The following is a 22,258-nucleotide window of genomic DNA, read 5'->3' on the forward strand; positions in this document are numbered from 1 at the left end:
GGTAGGAGGGTAGTGAGGCCCAGGATAGTCAGGCAGGACTTCAAGGATGAAATGCAGTTTGATCTGAGCTTTGAGGAGTGGGTTGAGTGAATAGTCAAAGAGAATGTGGGCCATTCTAGAGGAAAGGAACATGAAGCACAAAAGCTCAGAAATGTATATATTTGATATATTCACAGTACCATGAGAAGGCTATTTAAGTTTAACATCTTTTTATTGCCACTGCTGAGCAATCAGTTTTGAATAACAACTTCTGAAAAATCTGAGCAATATTTATTTTAATATGTTTTTTCCAGTTTATTGAGATGTAACTGACAATAACATTGTATTAAAGTGTACAATGTAATTATTTGATATATGTATGTATTGTGAAATGATTACCATAATAAGTTTAGTTAGAATCCATCACTTCACATGGAAGTGTGATTTTTTTTATTTGCTTTTAATATTTACTTTTCTATCCCTTCAGACATGGAAACATCTTAATTAAATATTCCTAATTTGTGAAAATTGCTTATGTTTTCTACACACTTTGCCTGATGATTTTTTTTTTGTACTACTGTGTGGTTTTTCAGTCATCTGCATATAATATTGTATTGTATTTAATTCATTTCCAGCAAAAAAAAATGCTTTAGATAATCTGAATCAATGTTATTCTATTTCTTATGTTGGGACTGGGATCCTCTTAAATAATATTTCAAAAATGATCTTCACTGTTAGGCTTGTTGATGCCACTGAGGTTGGGAGAAAACAAATTTATAGTAAATTGTCTTTGAAAGAACTAATGCTAACTCAGGCCCCATATGCTTGGCTTTTGTGATGTTCATTTGTTCAGTCATGTTATACAGTGGTGTTTTCACAAGAAAGAACAAAAGAAGAGAAGTAATCTCTTTTATGTAATTTTTAAAAATCACAAGTAACTGGCCTTCTTAAAAATGTTCGTAATTATATCCATATTATAACATTAAGGCAAAGCACATTTATTTTATTGCCTTCATAGGGAATGAGAATTAAAGGACCTATACATCAGAATCACTTAGGATGTTCATCAAACTTCACATTCCTGGGCCCTACTCTTGGCAGTATAGAGGGAGGTGAGGGAATCTGCATTTTAACATACTTGTAGGGAATTCTAAACATTGAAGTTTGAGGACTATTGCTTTGAGACCAAATACTGTCTCAAATCTCTCCTCCACAGCTGTGCTGCAGTAACATGCAGCAAGACTCGACAGATATCATTGGGCATCTTTCCTCAAACTGAATTTCCTAGGACCTGTTTTGTTTTTAGGAAATTACATAATAAGTTGAGCTTCTTTTTTCCTTAATAAAACTTACTTAAAAGTTAAAAAAAAAAGCAAAACTAAACAAAACAAAACTATAGATCCTTTGTCAAGTTTTTTGTTTTTTTGTTTTTTCCTAACTTGGCATTATTGGCTTTTATCCAACAGTACTCTCTTCATTATAAGTGTTTGGACTTAGTACCACTTTACTCAGATGAATTGCCTATAGGTCTCCATTCATGAGACCATCATTCCTTAAGTTTTAGAAAGTTAAAAAGTGAGGGCCAGAAATAGTAAAATTCACACCTTTCCATTGTTCCTAAGGTTGGTATAAGATGACTTATATGATTTAAGTCATTGATGATTTTATCCACTGCCTATGTCAGTGCCTAGTGACATATTGCAAGTAATTGTTACTTAATAATAATCCCAACAACCCTGAAAATAAGTTTTATTCCTACCTTGTACAATGATAAAAATACTAAATGCCTAGCATTTATTGAGTATAGTAATCTCATTTAATTTATATGGAAACTTACTTCTCTACGCTCCATTTTCCTTTTCTCCCCCTTTCCGTACCAGTTATTACTGTAACTTTTGCCTCATATTTCTTCCTCTACTTCTTAAAGCTTGCTGGGCTTCTTTGTGAAAAAGGAGAGAGATATAGGAGCAATTACAATTGCCACGCTTCTGATGAGAATCACAAAGACTAGCTCCTTTACATAGTTTTTTGTTGGGCAAGAGAAAACCCACGCTCAGACAGATAAGGTGAATGTAAGGTTACTGATGGGTGATGGCTAAATAATAGTGGTTTCCAACACTCAGTTCTGATTTAGAGAGATATAAAAACATTTTCTTCCTGTAAACTTTTAGGTGTTTATTATTTTCAGTCTGATTTGCATTTTTTCCTTGCAGATGAATCTGACCCTCTTACCAGTTAGCTAACTTCTCTGTACTGTGAAGTAATTCTTGTGCAAATATTTCTGTAACAAACTCAGCCTTTTTAAAAACAACCAACCAAACAAAAAAAACCATGAAAGTAAACCACTTTTAAATGTGTGTGACTATGTGCTAAAATACAAGTGGTGAAGATAAGGAATAGAATGAGGCTTTTGTAACTTTGACAGTTGTGTAGCTAGGAAAAAAAAAAAAAAAGATTCTGCTCAAACCCTAGTGCACAAAAATATTCCGGTTGGCTAACTTTGTGGCACTGATTTAGATGTTTTATATGTTTTCTGTTGAATAATTAATATTGGATATTGAAGCTAATTTCTCTTTTGGTTCTAAATCCAAGGATAATGTTATTGTGATGTACATATTTTTAGGCTGTGGGAAGAGCATTTAACAAAAGTGCCAAAGGAAAGGAAAACTTTGTCCAGCTTAACAATTAATAATTATTGAATCCAAACTATTTTAAATGAAAGGTGTAACAATAAGTAAAGTGTCCATATTAAGATGAAGTTTTTGAACCACTTGGATTGGTTTCTAATAAAAAAAAAACAGTTTGAATCTGCAATTTCAGGGTAGTTCTTTTGATAATTGCTTCTTTCATGTTTAGTATTTTTAAAGCAGAGACGGCTTAATATTTGTTCATCTAAGCCTCATATGCTGTCATTCTGAGTTTGGGATTTTTCTCCAACGATATGCAGAGAAACAAATGTTCTAATGGTTTTATTTTATTTTGTTTTTCTAGGAGTCAGAGAATAATAAGTTATGTTCCCTATATTCCTTCCGAAATACCTCTACCTCACCACATAAGCCTGACGAAGGGAGTCGGGACCGCGAGATAATGACCAGTGTTACTTTTGGAACCCCAGAACGCCGCAAAGGAAGCCTTGCCGATGTGGTGGACACACTGAAACAGAAGAAGCTTGAGGAAATGACTCGGACTGAACAAGAGGGTATGTGTGGACTTAACTGTTGGGCTTTATTCTTTTAAAGATTCCAGGCCTTTTAAAAAATGTGTGGGATTTCAAGGGCCAAAGCAGTGCGTAATTGGCACTAGCTAGGAAAAAGTTATTCAGAGGTTACCATGGTGATGGCAGATTGTGATCCATTGAAAGTATTAAGCAGATAGCTCCATTTTTCTAAACTTTGTGCATTTTATTTGGTTCTTATGATAACAAATTAAGGTTTTAAACTAACTGCAAGCCTTACCCTTGAAAAAGATGTAGTATGGGAACTTTTGCAGCTGCAACTTAATTTTTCATTTCTCTCCTTCACTTCCTTTTAATGGATAGTGTTTTATTATGAAAAGACCAACTGTTTAAAAAGAAAAAACAAACAAACAAAAAACTAATTTATTTATCATTTTTATAAATATTACAAATTTATAAATATTATTCTTTCACCTTCAAATGTTGTAGAATTGAGAATTGAAGTTTCTAATATTGTGAAAGCTAAATGCTCAAGGGAGAAGTGCTGTGACACATGACATCTGTTGCAGCATCCCACATCTCACCTACCTTCTCCACTCTCTCAAGAGTCCACTTAGGTTCATGTAGGTCCTAAAAAACAAATGAAAAAAGACTCTATCATAATATTGTTAAATTGAATAAATCAAGCCTAAGTGACTGCTATACTTATGTGTGTCCTTTCATTCTTTATGTATAGATTTTAGACTTTGAAATGTAGGGCAGTTAATGGTTCTGTATTTATTGCTAACATCATAAGTTAAATTTAGACTTCTGTGACACTATCAAGAAATGGGGATATAAGGGAATTTTTCATATAACTTAATTTTATTCCTCTAACGGCTTAAAAGTTTAAAAGTTTCAAATCAATTTTTGTGGATGTGTCCATCACATCAACACAAAAGGAGTTTCTAAAATGTATTACACACTTACCTAACTTACCAACCAGATTATATGGCACAAATGTAAATGCTTTTTGATGACTCAGGATCATGATGCAATAGACTATGGACTCCAATCTAACAATTACGTGACCCTGCATTAATTCTTCAGTCTCCCTGAGCCACAAAATGTAAAATTTGGGATGGTACTAATACTTGACTTGGAAACTCAAAAGTTTTGAGAATTAACTATAATAATGAATATAGAAGTCTCTTATGAACAGTAAACTACATAAACTTGGGGTATTGTGATGATTGTCATATTATAAATGTCAATTATTTTATCATGCTATAATGAAATGATGCCCCTAGAAATCATTGAGATAATTAGGACTGTTTGGCCTTATGGTTATTTCTCTGTAATTATGAAACTTTGGAATGCTTGTGTCTGCTTGATATAGATATTTTTTTCGGTGCATGCGTGTGTGTGTGTGTGTGTGTGTGTTGGTTTCTCCTTTTTCAATAACAGGTTTCAGGCTGTTACTTTTTGCTTTGTTGTGAAAAATTTCTAATTTCTTTCATTTTTCATTTATAAATTATGAAAATATATGATCATGACCACTGGACCATGTGTAAAATATACATATATATATATCTGGGTGAGTTGCTTAGAGATTCTGGGTAATATACATGATTTTTAGTGCATGGGCTTCTCCCTGCTCAGACACTTTATTTTCCCCTACTTGGCTATGTTCTAGAATGATTGAGGCTGTCAGATCAATAATGTCTGATTGAGATTGCTAGATTATTTTTAATTATGATTTCCAAAAAGATGGTTTTAGTTCCATAAGAAAGAGGGTTTCAAGATACTTTAGAGAACTCTTTAATGTAAAAATAAAGAAATTGATTTGTGATGATTTTTTTTGGTGTGGACTCCAGGAGAATTTGAAATAATTTTTATCTTGCAAGTCATGGTTAGTTTTCCGTTCTTTCTCCTTATTACTGTGTGTCGAAGGTTTGATACAAGAGAGGCATTTGCAAGATGAGACCTCTCATTTAAGAGTACTTTATCACTCACTATATTCCTACTATCAAAGAATATTTTTATGTGCTTTACTGAAATTTGTTTTCAGTATATAAACTATATACACTTTAGGCATCAGAAAACCAGGCATTTTTTAGTGTGTATTAATGTGTATATTAAATATAAATATGAAGTGATAAAAGTAGGTTCTTCAAACTTACACATTCTACAAATCTGGAAGGAATGCTGAATATAATGTATGAAAGAAACAAAGCTCAAAAGGTTTTGACAAACCGAAAATGTGAACTTAAAACTGACCCATCAAGATAAAATTTAATAGATCTTATTGTCAAGTCCAGAGAGTATGACCAAAACTCCTAGCTGCACAAATAATTACTGAAGGAAATTCGAGTAGCAGACATAGGAATTTTTTAAAAAGCTTATGAGGTTTATGTGGCAGAAAGTGCACTGGGGTCCACATGATGAATATTGCCCAAAATTTGCCAATGCTGCCTCAGTCAGCATTACTAGAATTACAGTATGTAGCATTCAAGAAGTGGTAGTCCCATTGAACTCTCTGCTCAATAGAATGCATCTAAATTATTGTGTCGGGTTGAGAATTACCATACTTTAAGAGGGACTGGAAAGCATTGGGATATTCTCAGAGGAGAACAGGTGACATGATAACAGACATACAATTATATAATAAGAGGGATGTTTGAAGGAACTAGTATTATTAATCCCAGAGAAAATAGATCAAGGATGACAGGATGGTTGTCTTTAAAGATTAAAGTCATGTGGAGGAAGAATTGGGTTCATTCTATGTAGCTCCATAGCGATAGAATGAAGATCAGTGACAAGAAGTTGCAAGGAACCAGATTATCATTTATAACAAGATTGTCTAACAGTTGTACCTGTCCATATATGGAAGATAATAAATTGCCCTTGGAGGCTTGTGGCAATCTTAATTGCCATTTTAATAGGGCTAGGGGACAGGAGATTGGTCTTTTCCTAATGCCAAGGCTCTATGAATTTTTATGAAAAACAATATGCTTATACAATATTTTATAGTTCATCATATGTATGTATTTATAGTTCTAATCAAGAACTACATAGTATCATGATTACTTTTATGTAAATTTTCTTTTTATTTTACAAGGTGCTGTATTAGAACTGAGGAATTCTTATCTGTTTACTTTTTTTTTTTTTTTTTTTGCCTTGGATTCCTTTGGTAGTCTGGTGCCTACAGGTTATTTTTTAGTTTAAATAAAGTAAAATACACGGGATTACAAAGAAAATGAATTATATTAAAATATTAAATAATTTTATAATTTTGTGATATGGTAGAAAGTGCTACTTTACTAATGTATTAAACAACAAGATCTAATGGATGGACTCAAAATATCAAAATTTTAAAGTAGTGATAAACATAAAAGACATTTTGAGATATCGTTAACAAGTTCAGCGCGATCTAAAAATACATTATAATTCTATCAGTTACAGTATCACTACCAATATTTTATGGCTTGCTGCCTGCATCCACAATTTGAGGAAGTGCAAATTTTCAATTAGAGGTTAGTGAAAAAGAATTTTTTCCAACCAGGTTCACCATCCAAGTTCCCTGAATTCTGTAGAAATGAGAAAAGAGGAAGGGGTGCATATGGGAGAGTTATTAGGAGATAGAATTGTTAGGAGTTGACATTTAAATGAGGAGACCAAGGGAGAGGAATGGTTCAAATGTTGCTCAGGGTTTTTAAAACCTTATGTGAATAGGAGGGTGTTAATACAATTAATAAAAAAAAAAAATAGAGGAACATGTTTTGGAGATGGGAGCCATGAAGATTTCTATTTTTTGAGTTTGTTTCCTAATTTAATGACCTGCTTGGAGAAGTAGTACAGAATAGTATAACAGAATTTCTGATTCTATGACAGCTGTTTTTCAGGTCTAAGGAGGTGTAATAGCTCCAACATTTGCCTGGCTTTGACCCTTTAAAGCCCCCATGTCCCTCTCCTTATGTGGGACAGCTCTTATCCCATGGGACATAGCAGAGCTTTCAAAAGAGCTTACTCACCTCTCTCTCACCTCTATTTCCTGGTTTGAAGGCCATACCTCATGAATGACAAGCCTGTGTGATTGACATAATAAATGACTTTTCCTGAGTCATTCTTGTCCTGGAGAATGTTTTGACTCTATCAGGCTAAAAGCCTTCCCCCTCACTTCCCCTCCTATACCGGAACTGATCTATTAAAAGTTCATTTATTATGGTCTATTTTAAAACAATATCTACATGATAAAACAAAACTCTTCACATAGCATTAGGAAAGTTATTCTCTTACAGGCAGATCCTTTCATCAGCCAAATAATTGTCCAGTGTTTTATCTGCCATCCCTCAAGAAATGCCTTCTTCAGAGCAATGATTTGACTGGATTGCTGAAACAGTGATGAACAAAGGTGTTCTGTCTGAAGTGCCTCTTCTGAAAGTGAGATTTGTGGGAAAATAGACAAGGTTTCTGTTTTTTTGTAAATGTAACCTTGATTTTTTGGTCATAGGTATGTAGGAAGATAGATGATAGATAGGTAGGTAGATAGATAGATAGATAGATAGATAGATAGATAGATACATGGATAGATGGATAGAATGAATACAGAATCTACCTTTTAAAATACTGTTGATATTGGTGGGTAGAGTATGCAGAAAGACTTTGATTATAGGTTGAGGTTAAAATGCTTCCAAGATAAAAATCCTTCAGCTGTGATTAAATGATGAATTTTAGTTATCCTTGTATCACCCATCGTGTTGCCAATGTTGCTGGGCTCTAACATAAGCGACAGTTGTCAGAAAATGAATACTTTAAAAAGGACTTCTATATCTAAATACATATATTTAATCAGAGAGTCCTTTGGCTTCTGAAAATAAGTTGTCTAATGAGAATTTCATTTGAGCAGCTGCGACTGAGGAGGTCAACAGGCATTGCCTAGGAGAATATGGCCCAGCTGGTTAAATCTGGTTGTTGTCGTGATTTAAATGGTCAAGTGCTGCTTGTAATCCAGGACCGTCTGTTTGTAAAGGGAAGAGTGAGTGCTTCAGCATAATGTACAGCTGTTTTAATCTCTCTTTAATAATAGTGCTTCAGCCACTATCATGTCTTGTGTATCATACTACTAAGTATATGATCCTAGGCTGGGTAAACCGGTTTGGGTCAGGTTCTGGAGGCATGTGAGCTTGGAGAGAAAGGGATACAATGATATAAACCTTAACTCTCTGACAAAATAAAATCTTCTTTCCAACTTTTTGGCTCTTTTAAAAGACGTATTCTTTAGGTAATAATTATTTTGATCAAAAAGGAGTGATATAGTTTGTAGCTAGATAGAAACATTTGAATGAGTGAACTCTCTTTGATAGAGGCTGTAAACTTAATGGAAAGTATGCAGGATCGGTACAGTTGCATAGAATATACTTTGGACAGAAATTAGAGTATTTGTCCAGTGCAATTGTGTGCCACAAGCTATCATGATGGAGAAAGTATGTGGTTTCATTTGACTGTGTATGTGGAGAAAGGGCAGGAGGAGCATTTGAGCTTTGGATTCCTGGTGGGATAGGCTTTCCAATGGATTATGCAGCTGTTACCCTGCACAAGAATGAACACGTGTTTATGTGTATATCTGACAGATTATTATCATTATTCACATCTCTAAACAATAATTTGGATTTTTACATATATTTTTACTGAATTATATTTAGTTAGGATATATGTTGGTATGTATTGCTTATCTGATTGCTGTTGCTGTGCTAAAGAGGGAATGTCATGTAGTTTCAGCAATGGGGAAACTCAGTTTTGAAAATCATGTTTCTGAGTGAGCTAGATCTGTGTTTGACCATAAATTCTATTATTTAGAGGGACCGTAGAGTCTACTGATTGAGAATGTGGGCTCTGGAGCTAGACTGCCTATGTTTGAAATTCAGTTCATCATTTACCAGGGGCATGACATAGGGCACCTACCTCTCTGTGCCTCACTTTTCTCAATCAGAAATTGGACATAATTATAGTGCTGTCATAGGATCAGGATTTAGTTAATTCAACTAAAGCATTTAGAGCATTACCAGCATATAGTAAGTGTTCAATAAATGTAACCAACGTTACTTTCTAGCTGTATGACCTTGAACAAATGACTTAGTCCTTTTGTGCTTCAGTTCTCTCATCTGTAAAACTAGATGAATGGTACCTACTTTGCAGGGTTGTGTGAGGATTTCACACATTAAATAGATAAAACACATAGCTTCTATAATTGTAATTATTACTACTGTTGCTATTGTTATTATTGAAAGAAACATTTTTGAGGGAAATATTAAAGGAATCTCTCTCTCTTTTTTTTTTTTTTTTTTTTTTTTTTTTGGCCACAGACAGAATCATAGGAAATGTCCCATGGTGTTAGGGGATTTAGCATTTGACAGCAATGATGTTCCTGTTTTCTGGAAGAGCAATTCAGTTTAACTCTCCTTTCAGGCTTTTTGGAAAGGCTGATAGTAAAATTTCCCCACTGGAAGCCAATCTTCCCTGCTGAGAAATATGCGGAATATGATGTTGTCAGTGAGAGAGGTTGGTAGAGCCTTGGATGAGGTTTTCAGATAGTACCCAGTTAAGAGCAATGTGTTTTTGTTAGAGAAAAAAAAAATCTATTAAAAGCTCATGCTAAAAAAAAAGTTTAACTTTCATACCATGCTAGAGCATCAAAAGAATTTTTTAAGGCAAAATTTATGGATGTTAGGTTTGCCACTGTTGTGATTGAAGGGTTATATTGGTGAAGCATTTAGAATTCGAGATCCAGACCCTTCTTTATATTTCTCATTCATGGAGGTTATAGGAATGGCTTTGGATTTTGCATAAGAAACACATTAAGTATTCATTACAAATGCCCCCAGAATTATTATTTCAAATAAGTTGGAAATTTCAAGTCATTTCAATGCTGAAGTTCCCCAACATCACTCATAATCTAAGTGAAGAAGCAATCAGGTATTCAGAGCAATGCTGATGCAACTTCATTTCATTTTTTCTTCTTTTTAAAACACTGCATCTTTCCTTCTTATGATATTTGTGTCCTCGCTCCTGTTTTAAAGAGTTTGTAGCATATTCATAGCAAATGCAATCTAGTACAGATAGTTTAAATAAACATAGTTTCTGACAGTATTTTCCAATTAGGGATTACAATGTGCTAGAACTACTGGTGTTTGAATTATGAAAATCATTATGTTTGGTTTGTTTTTGTGTTAAGTATATTTGCTTTCTAATACTCTGGAAACTGGACATCCTCTCATATAACTTTATAAAGGATATAATCAGGCTGAATCCGGTGAGGCCCAGGCGTTCTGGACAAATCTTGGTTATTTTAATTTGCTCTTGTTTTACAACTCCCATTTACAGTGTTGGCAACATACTAGTTGGTTGAATCTTTTTCTTAACTTCATTTTGTGTGCCTGTACCTTGAACAGATACTTCATATTTGTTGGTCCATTTCTATTTCTGCAGATTTAAACGTTCTTTTCTTAAAGCTCTTTCTCGAAGAATGTTAAGAACAGATACAGGCAATTGCTTTTGACTTTTTCTCCTATTTACCTGGGAAGCAAGAAGGTGCTCTCCTGGTATTTTGTTGTTTAGAAAAAGGATGCAGCTTTCTGATGGTTTATTAAATAAGCCATATTCTTACACGGTTTTTGAACCTGTAGAGTTTGAATGATCATTGTCATTTCACATTTCTTTCATTGAAAATTAATTAGATTGACTAATTCAGGATTTATTTTGGGATTCTTAAAAGTAATAGGAAGGGTGGTTTTTAGATTCAAATTCTTTTACTTTTATAATATGTATATAAAATGCAAAGAAAAATGAATATAAAAGGAAATGGTAAATTTAAACATGTATTTATTATGTGATATGTGATACATAGTATAGGACATACAAAAAAAATGCCTGTGAATTCATCATCCAACTTAATATAAATTAGTAACACTACTGAATCTGCCTGTTTTGTTCACCTGTCCAATCTCTGTTTTCTACCTAGATGTAACTATTGCCAGAACTTTGTGTTTATCATTTCCCCTTTTGTTTTAAAACAGTTTTATGTGTCCCAAAATATTGTTGTTTAGCTTTGTTTTAGGACTTTGTAAAAATGGTACTATACCATAACCTTCTATGTCTTGTTTTTTATACTCATAATTATATTTTAAGCTCAATGTTGCTGCATACAGCTCACACAATTTTGCTGTGTCTGGTTCATTTTCATTTTCATATGATATTCCATGTGTTGTTCCCTAGAATGATAGTCCAGAATATAGTCTCCTGTCTACTGTCTCTGGGCATTTGGATGCTATCATTTTCTGCTAGTACAAACAATGATGCTGTGAACATTCTTGCACCTGTCTTCTGCTGCACATGTGCATGAGTTATTCCCAGGAGTGGAGTTGCTGTTGACCAATTTTTGTATTCTTTTTCCATTCTGTTGGAAAACATTACAGAAAGAAGTTGGGGCTACAGTGTGTGTGTGTGTGTGTGTGTGTGTGTGTGTGTGTGTGTGTATTATAATCCTTGAAAGCTTTAACTTAACTGCCTATACCTTTTGGTTCCACCTTCCTCAAAATGTCTAGTACAGGTTTCTTTTTATCATTGAGCTTTTCAGAAGTTCACAAGAGCCTTTGATGGACCCTTCACTGCAATTTTCCTTTTTCTTTTGTTGTATCTTAATAGAATATCTTCAACATTTCTTTCAACTGTGAGCACAAGTGTATTGTCATTCTCTCACTGAACTATGATTACTAGATTTGTTAGGGAACACTGTTTTCCCATTTTGACTCCTTATTGACGTTTCCAGTTTGGTGTGGTATTTGAATTAAAGAAATTCCTGATCTGTAACCATCTCAGCTTCACAATCACTTTTTTTCTTCAATGCCTACTTCAAATTCCAGATTTGACTAGCAAGTCTGTTGATTATTGCCACTATTCTATCTAGCCATTAATATTGAAATAGTTTTCTAGCCAGTTGACTTATTACCTGGAAGTCTTTACCTTTTCCTTAGAATACTTAATTTGAGAATCCATTGATGTACTGACCTCGATTTGGTACATGTTCTTGTCCTGACTCTGGTAACTTACTAGGGTAGTACCTAATAATTAATTAATTAGTTAATTGATTGATCTTAGCAAACATTTCTTAATTCAGAAATTATAGACATTAGTCTATCATTAAAAGCCAAATTCTAAAATTCTGTGCTGCTTTGATTTTCTTCTAGAATTTGTATCTCAATTTCAGCACTATCAGTGATTTTCTTTTTCAAACTATTTTCAGGCTAAAAGTCATCCTGATCAATCTTGGACTCATTTTTCTTTTATTATGCTTGAAATTGCCCTTTTTTATTCCCAGTCTCTTTTTTCTGATGTGATAGTCTTCATGAATATAGCAATAAAAAGTACCATCCAATTTTGGTGTGTGACACTGTCCAATGAAGTACTTACAGACAAAACCATGGATAATTGGCTCAGAAAGTGCCATATATGGTTTGAGAGATTGGCAAACAGAAGGTAGTATTGGTAGGATACCATGATCCAGAAGAAGGTAAAGGTAAATAATTCTGCCTTTGGTCTGGGCCTTCAAGGGAATTTATAGCCATAATTATTAACTATATAAGGCTATGGTTTAATGCTGAATAACTGTGACACCTAGACCTATCATAGCTTTCTTAATTTATGTTTTGAGGGTTTAAGTATAACTCAGGAGCCATCACTGAGAGACCAGACAACTTCCACAATGAAGTCATAATATACAGACCATCCACTAGCATTGGGAGTGCAGAAGTTAGAGGCCTGTGGGCATCCCTAATTGCTTTCAGATAATGAATTGAAAATGTGTAAATACAAATAAATGGTTAGATAAAAATTGAAGGTATAATGAAACTATGAAAAATAACTATGAAAAATGTGACAAAGTATTGAATTATTTGCAACAAAAACCATGCGGCAGCAACAACAGCAGCAGAATCACTATGCTAATGTATGACTTGTGAATGAAGGCGCCCTAGAGTTAATGGGCATTCTTTAGAGTAGCTAACAAACTGTGTACACTGGGGTCCATTCCACTCTGTAATGCAGCTGTAATTTGTTTAATTGGAACTTTTTAGCAGACGCATCAGAAATACCTCTTATCTTTAATTTTTTGCTGTGTCATAGATGGGAGAGATGGAGAATTTAAAAATTATTGCATAAGCAACATGTTATTTTGGAGCTATCTCTCTTTGTTTTCAGGTAGAAGAAAGAGACTGGGGGAAATTGCATCATGTACCTAATGTACAAAGTCCAAAAAATTATCCTTTGATATTTTTGATAGTGTTTGATTTTACCACCTATAGTGATTCAGTGTCATTTTGGAATACAGAGGACAGCAATAAGTTAATGTTGTTTGTTTATAAATATTATTGACTCAAATCTCATGTGTACAAAAGGCTTATGTATTAATTTTATTTTTTCATTATTTTTATTTAACCTTTAAATCCCCATTCTGACCAATAGCAGAAAGTCTGATCTCAGTTCCAAGTAAACTTCCAGTTACATTAGAATTTAACTTCAGTTGGTTAGAATTATGCCCCCTTTACTTCTTCATGATAGTCAGAGGGTTTAGGCATTTTACTAGCATTGGAGCATTGGTATCAGGTCAATGGTCATTAATCTCTATTATGCTTAGAATAAAATTCATTGCTTAAGATCCAAAACACTGTACTCTGGCTTTCAAGGCTCATTTTATGTTATTTTACCTTTTTCTTAGGCCATTCCAGCTATATTGGTCTGGTTTGTTTGTTTGTTTTTCCCTCAAGCATGTCTTAGTCCCTTTGTACTTGATTTTCCATGTATCTAGAATGATTTTCCTTGAGATCCATGTATGTTGCCTCCTTCTTGTCATTCAGATCTCAGCTTAATTACCATTTCTTCAGGGAAGCCTTACTTAACCTTTAAATCTTAAATAGACCCCGTTACTCTTTACTATATTGCTCTGTTCAATTTTCACCTTAGCATTTTTCACTACCTAATATCCTCTTGTTTATTTGTCTTCCTTATTGTCTCTCTCACTCTGCTAAAGGGGGAAAGTCAGTGACAGCAGAGACCCTCTCTGATTTGTCCACTGCTGTACTCCCAGTGCCTGATAGTGACCAGAACACAAGATCCTTATTAAATGTTTGTTGATTGAATAAATGAGTGAAGGTTGTTAAATGATTTGAAGTCATGACTCTTGTTCTTACCTTGCTTTTCTTGTGTCTTCTTTCTTTCTACACTCAGGCCTCTCTTAACCATACCTTTGTCTTTTATAATATTACAAGTCAATATAGGAAATCAAAGGAATTTCCCTTTTTGTGGCCTTTTTCTTCCCTATATTGGTGCACATTTACTATTTAAAAGTCAGCTGCCAATGGGAATGTAATTCCAGATGTGATTCCATTTTCTGTTATCCACTAGATTAGACATACATTTCCTAACTATTCTGAAACTACAGCCTTTAAGTTCTCGTCTCACAATAAGTGTATGCAGGACTAGAACCCTTTCCATGAAGTTACACAAGTGAATACATAATTATTTCAAACTATGATGAAAACTGAGAGTCACTGTCTTTCACTCTGGCTATTCCACTCTTTACTTGCTGTCAGTAATAGCTTCAGAGGTCAGGGGTATTCTTGGTACCCAATGGGGACTAGCTTTGATTATTTTTTTTTCTAGCTTAAAATTCTTTTTCTAACAGTAATATATATTATCTCCCACATCTGCTGTGCTTTTTCCTTTTGCTTTGATGTGACGATAACATGGACATTCCTTAGTCACATTAGAGCCACTACCCATCATTAGAATTTGATTCATGGGGGTCCATTTGTAATCTTTCTCTACTGAACATTTTGATTAAGAAACTTGAAGATGTAACAATCTCATGACAAGCTTTCTTATCTAGCAAGTCAGCCCTGTGTTGAAGTTGAATTGTTATTTTGTCCAGCATACTTCATGCTCAGCCATTATCCCTCCTACCCAGAATAACCTTGCATCTCTCCTCTGCTTATCTAAATTTGCCATCTGCCTATTTTATGATATACTAAACCAGATCACATCTAGTCTTCTGCTAACTACTTTAGCCCTCATAACTTTCTACTTCTCTAAGATCTATGGAACCAAAAAGAAATCAAACTCATGGAAATCGCAAGTAGAAAAGTGGTTTCAGGTTCTAGGGGGTGGGAGAAATAGAGAGAGATTGGTAAAAGTACACAAACTTTCAGTTATAAGATGAATGTTTTGAAGATATCGTGTATAATATGGTGGCTATCTTTAATAACACTGTATTGTATAATTGAAATTTGCTTAAATTAGTAAAAAATAGCAGAGTAGAACTTAAATGTTCTTATGCCTCTCCCTGCCAAAATAGTAAATAGGTGAGATGATGAATGGGGGAATCCTTCCAAATATATACATATATCAAATCATCATGTTGTGTACTTTAGATATCTTACAATTGTATTTGTCAATTATGCCTCAATAAAGCTGGAAAAAACTGAATATCCCTCCATTTATCAATAAATTATACCTTTAATTATATTGCTTGCTGTTTTTCAGAATGAGATATTTATTGCAATCATTATAGGTTAACATGTAGTTGTAAGAAATAATACCGAGAGATCCAGTGTACACTTGGCCTCTTTTCCCCCAGTGGTAACATTTTGTAAAACTATCATACAATATCACATCCAAGTTATTGCCATTGATACAGTCCACTGATTTCACTCCTATTCCTCCAGTTTTAATTCTACTCAGTTGTGTTTGGATATGTGTATATTAAGTTCTACACAATTTTATCACCTGTAAATTACATATATAGGTTCACGTATCTACCACCACAATCAAGATAATTGAGTAGCTCCAACACCACAAGGATTCCTTCTGTTCCTTTTTTATAACCACATGCACCTATCTTCCACTCTTTACACTTCTCACCCTCTATCCCAATTCCCTGGCAACCACTAGTATGTTCTTCAGTTCTAACTTTTGTCATTTCAAAGATGTTATATAAATGAACTCACACAGTATGTGCGTTTTTGCAATTAGCTTTTTTAAAGTTCAGAATAATTCCCTGGAGATTCACCCATGCTGTTGCATATATCAATAGTTCATAATATTTTTTATTGCTGAACAGTATCCAATGATATGTATCATGTGTATCTATCACAGTTTGTTTAACCAGTCACCAGTTGAAAGGCATAAATTCACAGTTCAGTTTTCGGCTATTACAAATAAAGTTGCTGCAACATAAAGTTGTATGAACATAAGTTTTCAATTCTCTGGAATTCATGCCCAGGAGTACAGTTGCTGGGTTGTATGGTAATTGGTGTTTCGTTCTATAAGAAACTGCCGGTTATTTCAGAATAGCTTTACCATTTTACATTTACACCGGCGATGATCTAGTTTACATTCCCACCAGTGATCTAGTTTCTCTGCATCTTTGCCAGAATTTGGTTTTGTTATGTTTATTTTAGCCCTCCTGATAGTGTGTAGTAATATCTCAACGTGGCTTTGTGTTGTATTTCTCTTATGGCTAATGATGTTGAACATCATTTTATGTGCTTGTTCACCATCTGTTTATCTATCCTCTTTGGTGAAATGTCTATTCATGTCTTTTTGTAAATTTTTTAATTGCATAGTTTTTTACTGTTGAGTTAGGAGAGCTCTTTATTACTATAGATACTAGTCCTGTGTTGGATATGTGGTTTGCAAATATTTTCTCCCAGTCTGTAGTTTGCCTTTTAATCCTTTTTACATAGGCTTTCACAGAACAGAAGTTGACACATTTGAGGAGGTACAGTTGAGCAATTTTTAATTTTATGGATGATGGTGTCAAGTCTAATAACACTTGGCCTACCCCTATATTCTAAACATTTTTCTAAAATACTTATAGTTTAACATTTTACTTTTAAGCCTATAATCTATTTAGAGTCAAGTTTTGTATTAGGTGTGAGATTTAGGTCACATTTTCTATTTTCTTTTTTTTTTTTTTTAATTTCAGAGAGAGAGAGAGGCAGAAAGAGGGAGAGAAAGAATCTTAAGCAGGCTCCTTGCCCACTACTGAGCCCAATGTGGAGCTTGATCCCATGACCATGAGATCACAACCTGAGCTGAAATCAAGAATTGGACACTTAACCAACTGAGCCACTCAGGTGCCCTTAAGGTCACATTTTTAGATAAGGTGTGAAGTTTAGGTTTCATTTTGAGTGAGCGAGGTCATAAGATACAAGATTGATACATAAAAATCAATCACAATTTTATATATTAGCAATGGACATATGAAAACTGAAGTTAAAAACACAATACTATTTAGAGTTGCTCCAAATAAAATGAAGAGTTTAGGTATATATGTAAGGTATGTGCAGGATCTGATAAATGACAAAATGCTGACAAAAGAAATCAAAGAAAACCTAAATAAATGGCAACACATACAATGTCATGGGTTGGAAGACTCAACACGGTAAAGATGTCAGTTCTTCCCCAAATAACGTATATATTTAATGAAATTTCTATCAAAATTCCAGTAAGACTTTCATGTGCATAGACAAGCTTATTCCAAAATTTATATAGAAAGGGCAGGTCCTAGAATAACTGAGATAATCTTGACAAAGAAGAATAAGATGTGGGGAATCACTCTACCCAATATCAAGGCCTAAAGTATAGTTACAACAAGCAAAACAATGTGGTTTGGGCAGAAAAGTAGACACATTGGTCAATGGAACATAATACAGAACACACACAACTGCAAAAATGTGCTCAGTTGATTCATGACAAAGATGAAAGTGTTATTTTCTGTTTATCAATTTTGTCTCACTTGAAGATTTTAATTTCCTTGAGGACACAGACCATATCTTTGAGTCTATCTTCACAATGCCTAATATAGTTCTTAGTATATAATATACGTATAATATTTAAAAATCCGTTGATTTATAAAAGGTTTCAGAAAGATGAATACTACTGTGATTCAATGGAGATAAATAGATTCAATTTTTAGGAGGTGCCTCTTTATTTAAACTAAACATACATATACACATTTAAATACATACATATATATGCTCATTATTTCCATAAGCATTTATTAAGCTCTTTCATCTGGTAGTATAGTGGGCCTCAGGTGGGGAGAGGTAAAAGTGGAGAAAGAGGAGGAGGAAGAGAACATGAATGCAGAGATGAATAAATACTGTTTTTTTTTTTTAGTAACTCATAGCTAGGAAACATACACACATAGAGTACTTATATTAGAATAAGTGCTATAGTAGAAGTTGTTATAAAATGCTGTGGGAATACAAAAGAGGGCTGTCATTTTATCTAGGAGATCTAGGAAGGGTTTTATATACATTTGAGGTGGATTTTGATGAATTGTAAGGTATTCATAGTGGCCAAGAGATATAATAGAATCCCAGATAGAGAGAATAGCATTGTATAAAGTTTCAATGGTATGAATAAACCCATGAGTTTGGTGAATTCAGAGGTTCAGTGTGGCTGGGCAGGAGATATGAGTGAAAAAATAGATTGAAGCCATTCTAAAGAGTTTGAATTTTATCTTTTGGGTAGTAGGGAGCATCTGAGAAGTTTAAGTAAGAGGACACATAATATAATTGGACACATTTCTTATAAAAGAAACTTGTGGCATTTTGACTATCAGTTGGAAAGAGGCAAGGAAGGCCAAATGAAGGAATATTTGCTACTAGGCCATTTTAATGGACTACATATGTACTAATAAGAGTCTAAACAATTAAGGCAGTCGCAGGGGATAGAGCTGAGGAATCAGCTTTTAGGTATATATTTGAAGTTGCTTATCAGATGTAGGGTATGAGGTTGGGGAGAAAGACAAAGAAGATTGAAGTAACTTAGCAGAGAGATTAGGTGATGAGGCTATTAAGATGGTGAATATAGATAGATGAGAAAGTTTAGGGAGAAGGTTTGGGTTTAGACATACTGAGTCTGAACATTCTGTGAAAGTAGATACATCAAGTAGGCAGATATAAGACTGACTATCCTGGAAATTAGGAGACAGGAGTACCCTTTAGCTGCCCTGCCTTTTTAAAGTGAAGAATAATTAACATATACTCTTATATTAGTTTCAGGTATACAATATAATGATTCAACAATTCTATACATTACTCAGTGCTCATCAAGATAAGTGTATTCTTAATCTCCTTAATCTATTTTATCCTTCCTTCTACCACCTCCCCTCTTGCAACCACCAGTTTATTCTTTGTATTTAAGAGTTGTGGGGTTTTTTTAATCTCTTTTTTCTTTTTGTTTGTTTATTGCTTAAATCCCACATCTGAGTGAAATAATGTGGCATTTTTCTTTCTCTGCCTTAATTCACTTAGCATTATACTCTAGGTTCCTCCATTGTTACAAATGGCAAGATCTTATTCTTTTTTGTGGCTGAGTAATATTCCATTATATATATATATATATATATATATATATATATATATATATGGAATAATTATATATGTATATAAAATAATTATATATATGTATATATATTACTTCTTTATCCATTAATCTATGAATGGACATTTGGATAACTTTCATATTTTTGCCATTGTAAATGATGCTGCAGTAAATATAGGGGTACACATGTCTTTTTGAATTACTATTTTTGTATTCTTTGGGTAATACCCAGAAGTGGAATTACTGAATCAAATAGTAATTCTAGTTTTAATTTTTTGAGGAACCTCCATACTGTTTCTCACAGTGGCTGCACCAACTACTTTCCCACCAACGGTGAATGAAGATTCCTTTTTCTCCACATCCTCACCAACACTTGTTATTTCTTATTATTTTTTATTTTAACCATTCCGACAGGTGTAAGGTGATATCTCATTGTAGTTTTGGTTTGCATTTCTCTGGTTGTTAGTGATATTGAGCATCATTTCATGTGTCTATTGGCCACCTATGTGTCCTCTTTGGAAAAATGTCTGTTCAGGTCCTTTGCCCATTTTTTAATTGGATTAATTGGGTTTTTTTGGTGTTGAGTTCTATAAGTTCTTTATATATTTTAGATATTAACCCCTTAGAGGGTATATCATTTGCAAAGATCTCCCATTCAGTAGGTTGCCTTTCCGTTTTGTTGATGGTTTCCTTTGCTGTGCAAAATCTTTTTTATTTTGGTATAGTCCCAATAGTTTAATTTTGCTTTTGTTTCCCTTGTCTGAGGAGGCATATCTAGAAAAATGTTTCTACAACCAATGTCAAAGAAATGAAAAGCATCCTAATTGGTAAGGAAGAAGTGAAACTTTTACTACTTGTAGATGATATGATACTATATATAGAAAACCCTAAAAACTCCATGAAAAACTATTAGAACTCATTAAGTGAATTTAGTAAAATCATAGGATACAAAATTAATGTATAGAAATCTGTTGCATTTCTACACACTAATAATGAAGTAGCAGAAAGAGAAATTAAGAAAATAACCTCCTTTACAGTGGCACCAAAAATAGTCAAATACCTAACATTAAATAAACTTAACCAAGGAAGTGAAAGGTCTATACTCTGAAACTATAAAACACTGATGAAAGGGATTCAACAAGGCACACAACAAGTGGAAAGATACTCCATGCTCATGAATTGGAAGAACCAATATCATTAAAATGTTCACCACCCAAAGCAACCTGTAGATTTAATGCAACCCCTATCAAAATACCAACATTTTCATAGAACTAGAACAAATAATACCAAAATTTTTATGGAACTACAAAAGACCCCGAATAGCCAAAGCAATTTTGAGAAAATTGGAGGTATCACACTCCCAGATTTCAAGATATACTACAAAGCTGTAGTAAGCAAAACAGTATGGTACAGGCATAAAAATAGACACATAGATCAACGGAACAGAATAGAGAGCCCATAAATAAACCCTCACTTATATGATCAATTAATCTATGATGAAGGAAGCAAGAATATACAGTGGGGAAAAGGCAGTCTCTTCAACAAATGGCATTGGGAAAACTGGACAGTTACATGCAGAAGAATGAAAGTGGACAACTTTCTTATACCGTACACAAAAATAAAACTCCTAAATGTGATACCTGAAGCCATGAAACTCCTAGAAGAACTCATTGGGATTAGTCATTGCAGCTTTTAGGTGGCATCACATTTGTTCCACATGCGAAAGCTCTGTGATCTGTCATTCTGTTCTTCTAAAAGGAGAGAAGCAACAATAGGTCAATACAGGTCATGTGTGTCTTATCTGTTCAGGTAAACTCAATTTTATAGGCCAGTGGTTCACATTGTCAGTAGCATTGACATCACCTTGGAACTTGTTAGAAATGCAGATTCTTGGGCTCACCTCTTCCCTACTGAATCAGAAAGTCTGGGACGGGGCCCAGAAACCCATGTTTTAACAAGCTCACCAGGTATTTCTGATGAACACTGAAGATTGAAACTATGATATAGGAGCTATACCATATTATATTGTAGAATATCATACTGTGCTGTAGCTTACGCTATATGATACTCTGAAATCATCTTCTAACTGGGAAACATATTTTCAGCCATCTTCATGATCAATAATTGTCTTTAAAAGGGTAAAAATAATGGATAAACTGATCAAGAAGTAGGATGAAAGGGATGCCTGGGTGCCTCAGTCAGTTAAGTGTCCGACTCTTCATGTTGGCTCAGGTCATGATCTCATGGGTTCCTGAGATCTAGCCCCTCTTCGGGCTCTGTGCTTGGGATTCTCTCTCTCCCTCTGCCCTTCCCCTGCTCGTGCATGCTCACTCACCCTCTCTTGAAATAATAAATAAACTTTAAAAGAAGTAGGATAAAAGTACAGCCTACTGGCAATATTATGTCCGGTTGTGTAGATACTGCTTTCTCATTCATTGTATTGCTCCTTCTTTAAATCTTATTTCATATAAGTCTGTATCTCTGAGAGGTAGAAAATGAAATTGGTGTGATATCATGAAGAAAAATGGAATTCAGGACTGCTTTCTCAGTTTAATGACGAGTTCAGGTGATGATGTTAGGGAAGAGAAGCTGATGAGGGAAGAAGAAAGGTTCTTGTGTGGTTTCAAATGTAGTCTTCTGGATTCAGATTTTATTTCAGTTTCTGTACCTAGCATATTA

The 22,258-nt window shown here is 34.1% G+C and overlaps 1 protein-coding gene across 17 annotated transcripts in view; it reads left to right on the forward strand.

The window, feature by feature from the left end:
* SOX6 (SRY-box transcription factor 6) overlaps positions 1-22,258 on the forward strand; it is a 626,712-nt gene that overhangs the window by 279,963 nt on the left and 324,491 nt on the right. For all 17 annotated transcript variants that reach the window (XM_040495726.1, XM_040495729.1, XM_040495727.1 and 14 more), the window contains one exon: positions 2,971-3,178. In XM_040495726.1, the coding sequence (XP_040351660.1) occupies positions 2,971-3,178 (208 nt within the window). The remainder of the gene's footprint in view (positions 1-2,970; positions 3,179-22,258) is intronic.

The sequence above is a fragment of the Herpailurus yagouaroundi genome, unplaced genomic scaffold (genome assembly GCF_014898765.1).
Source record: "Herpailurus yagouaroundi ecotype Mexico unplaced genomic scaffold, PumYag 187, whole genome shotgun sequence".
Lineage (NCBI taxonomy): Eukaryota > Metazoa > Chordata > Mammalia > Carnivora > Felidae > Herpailurus > Herpailurus yagouaroundi.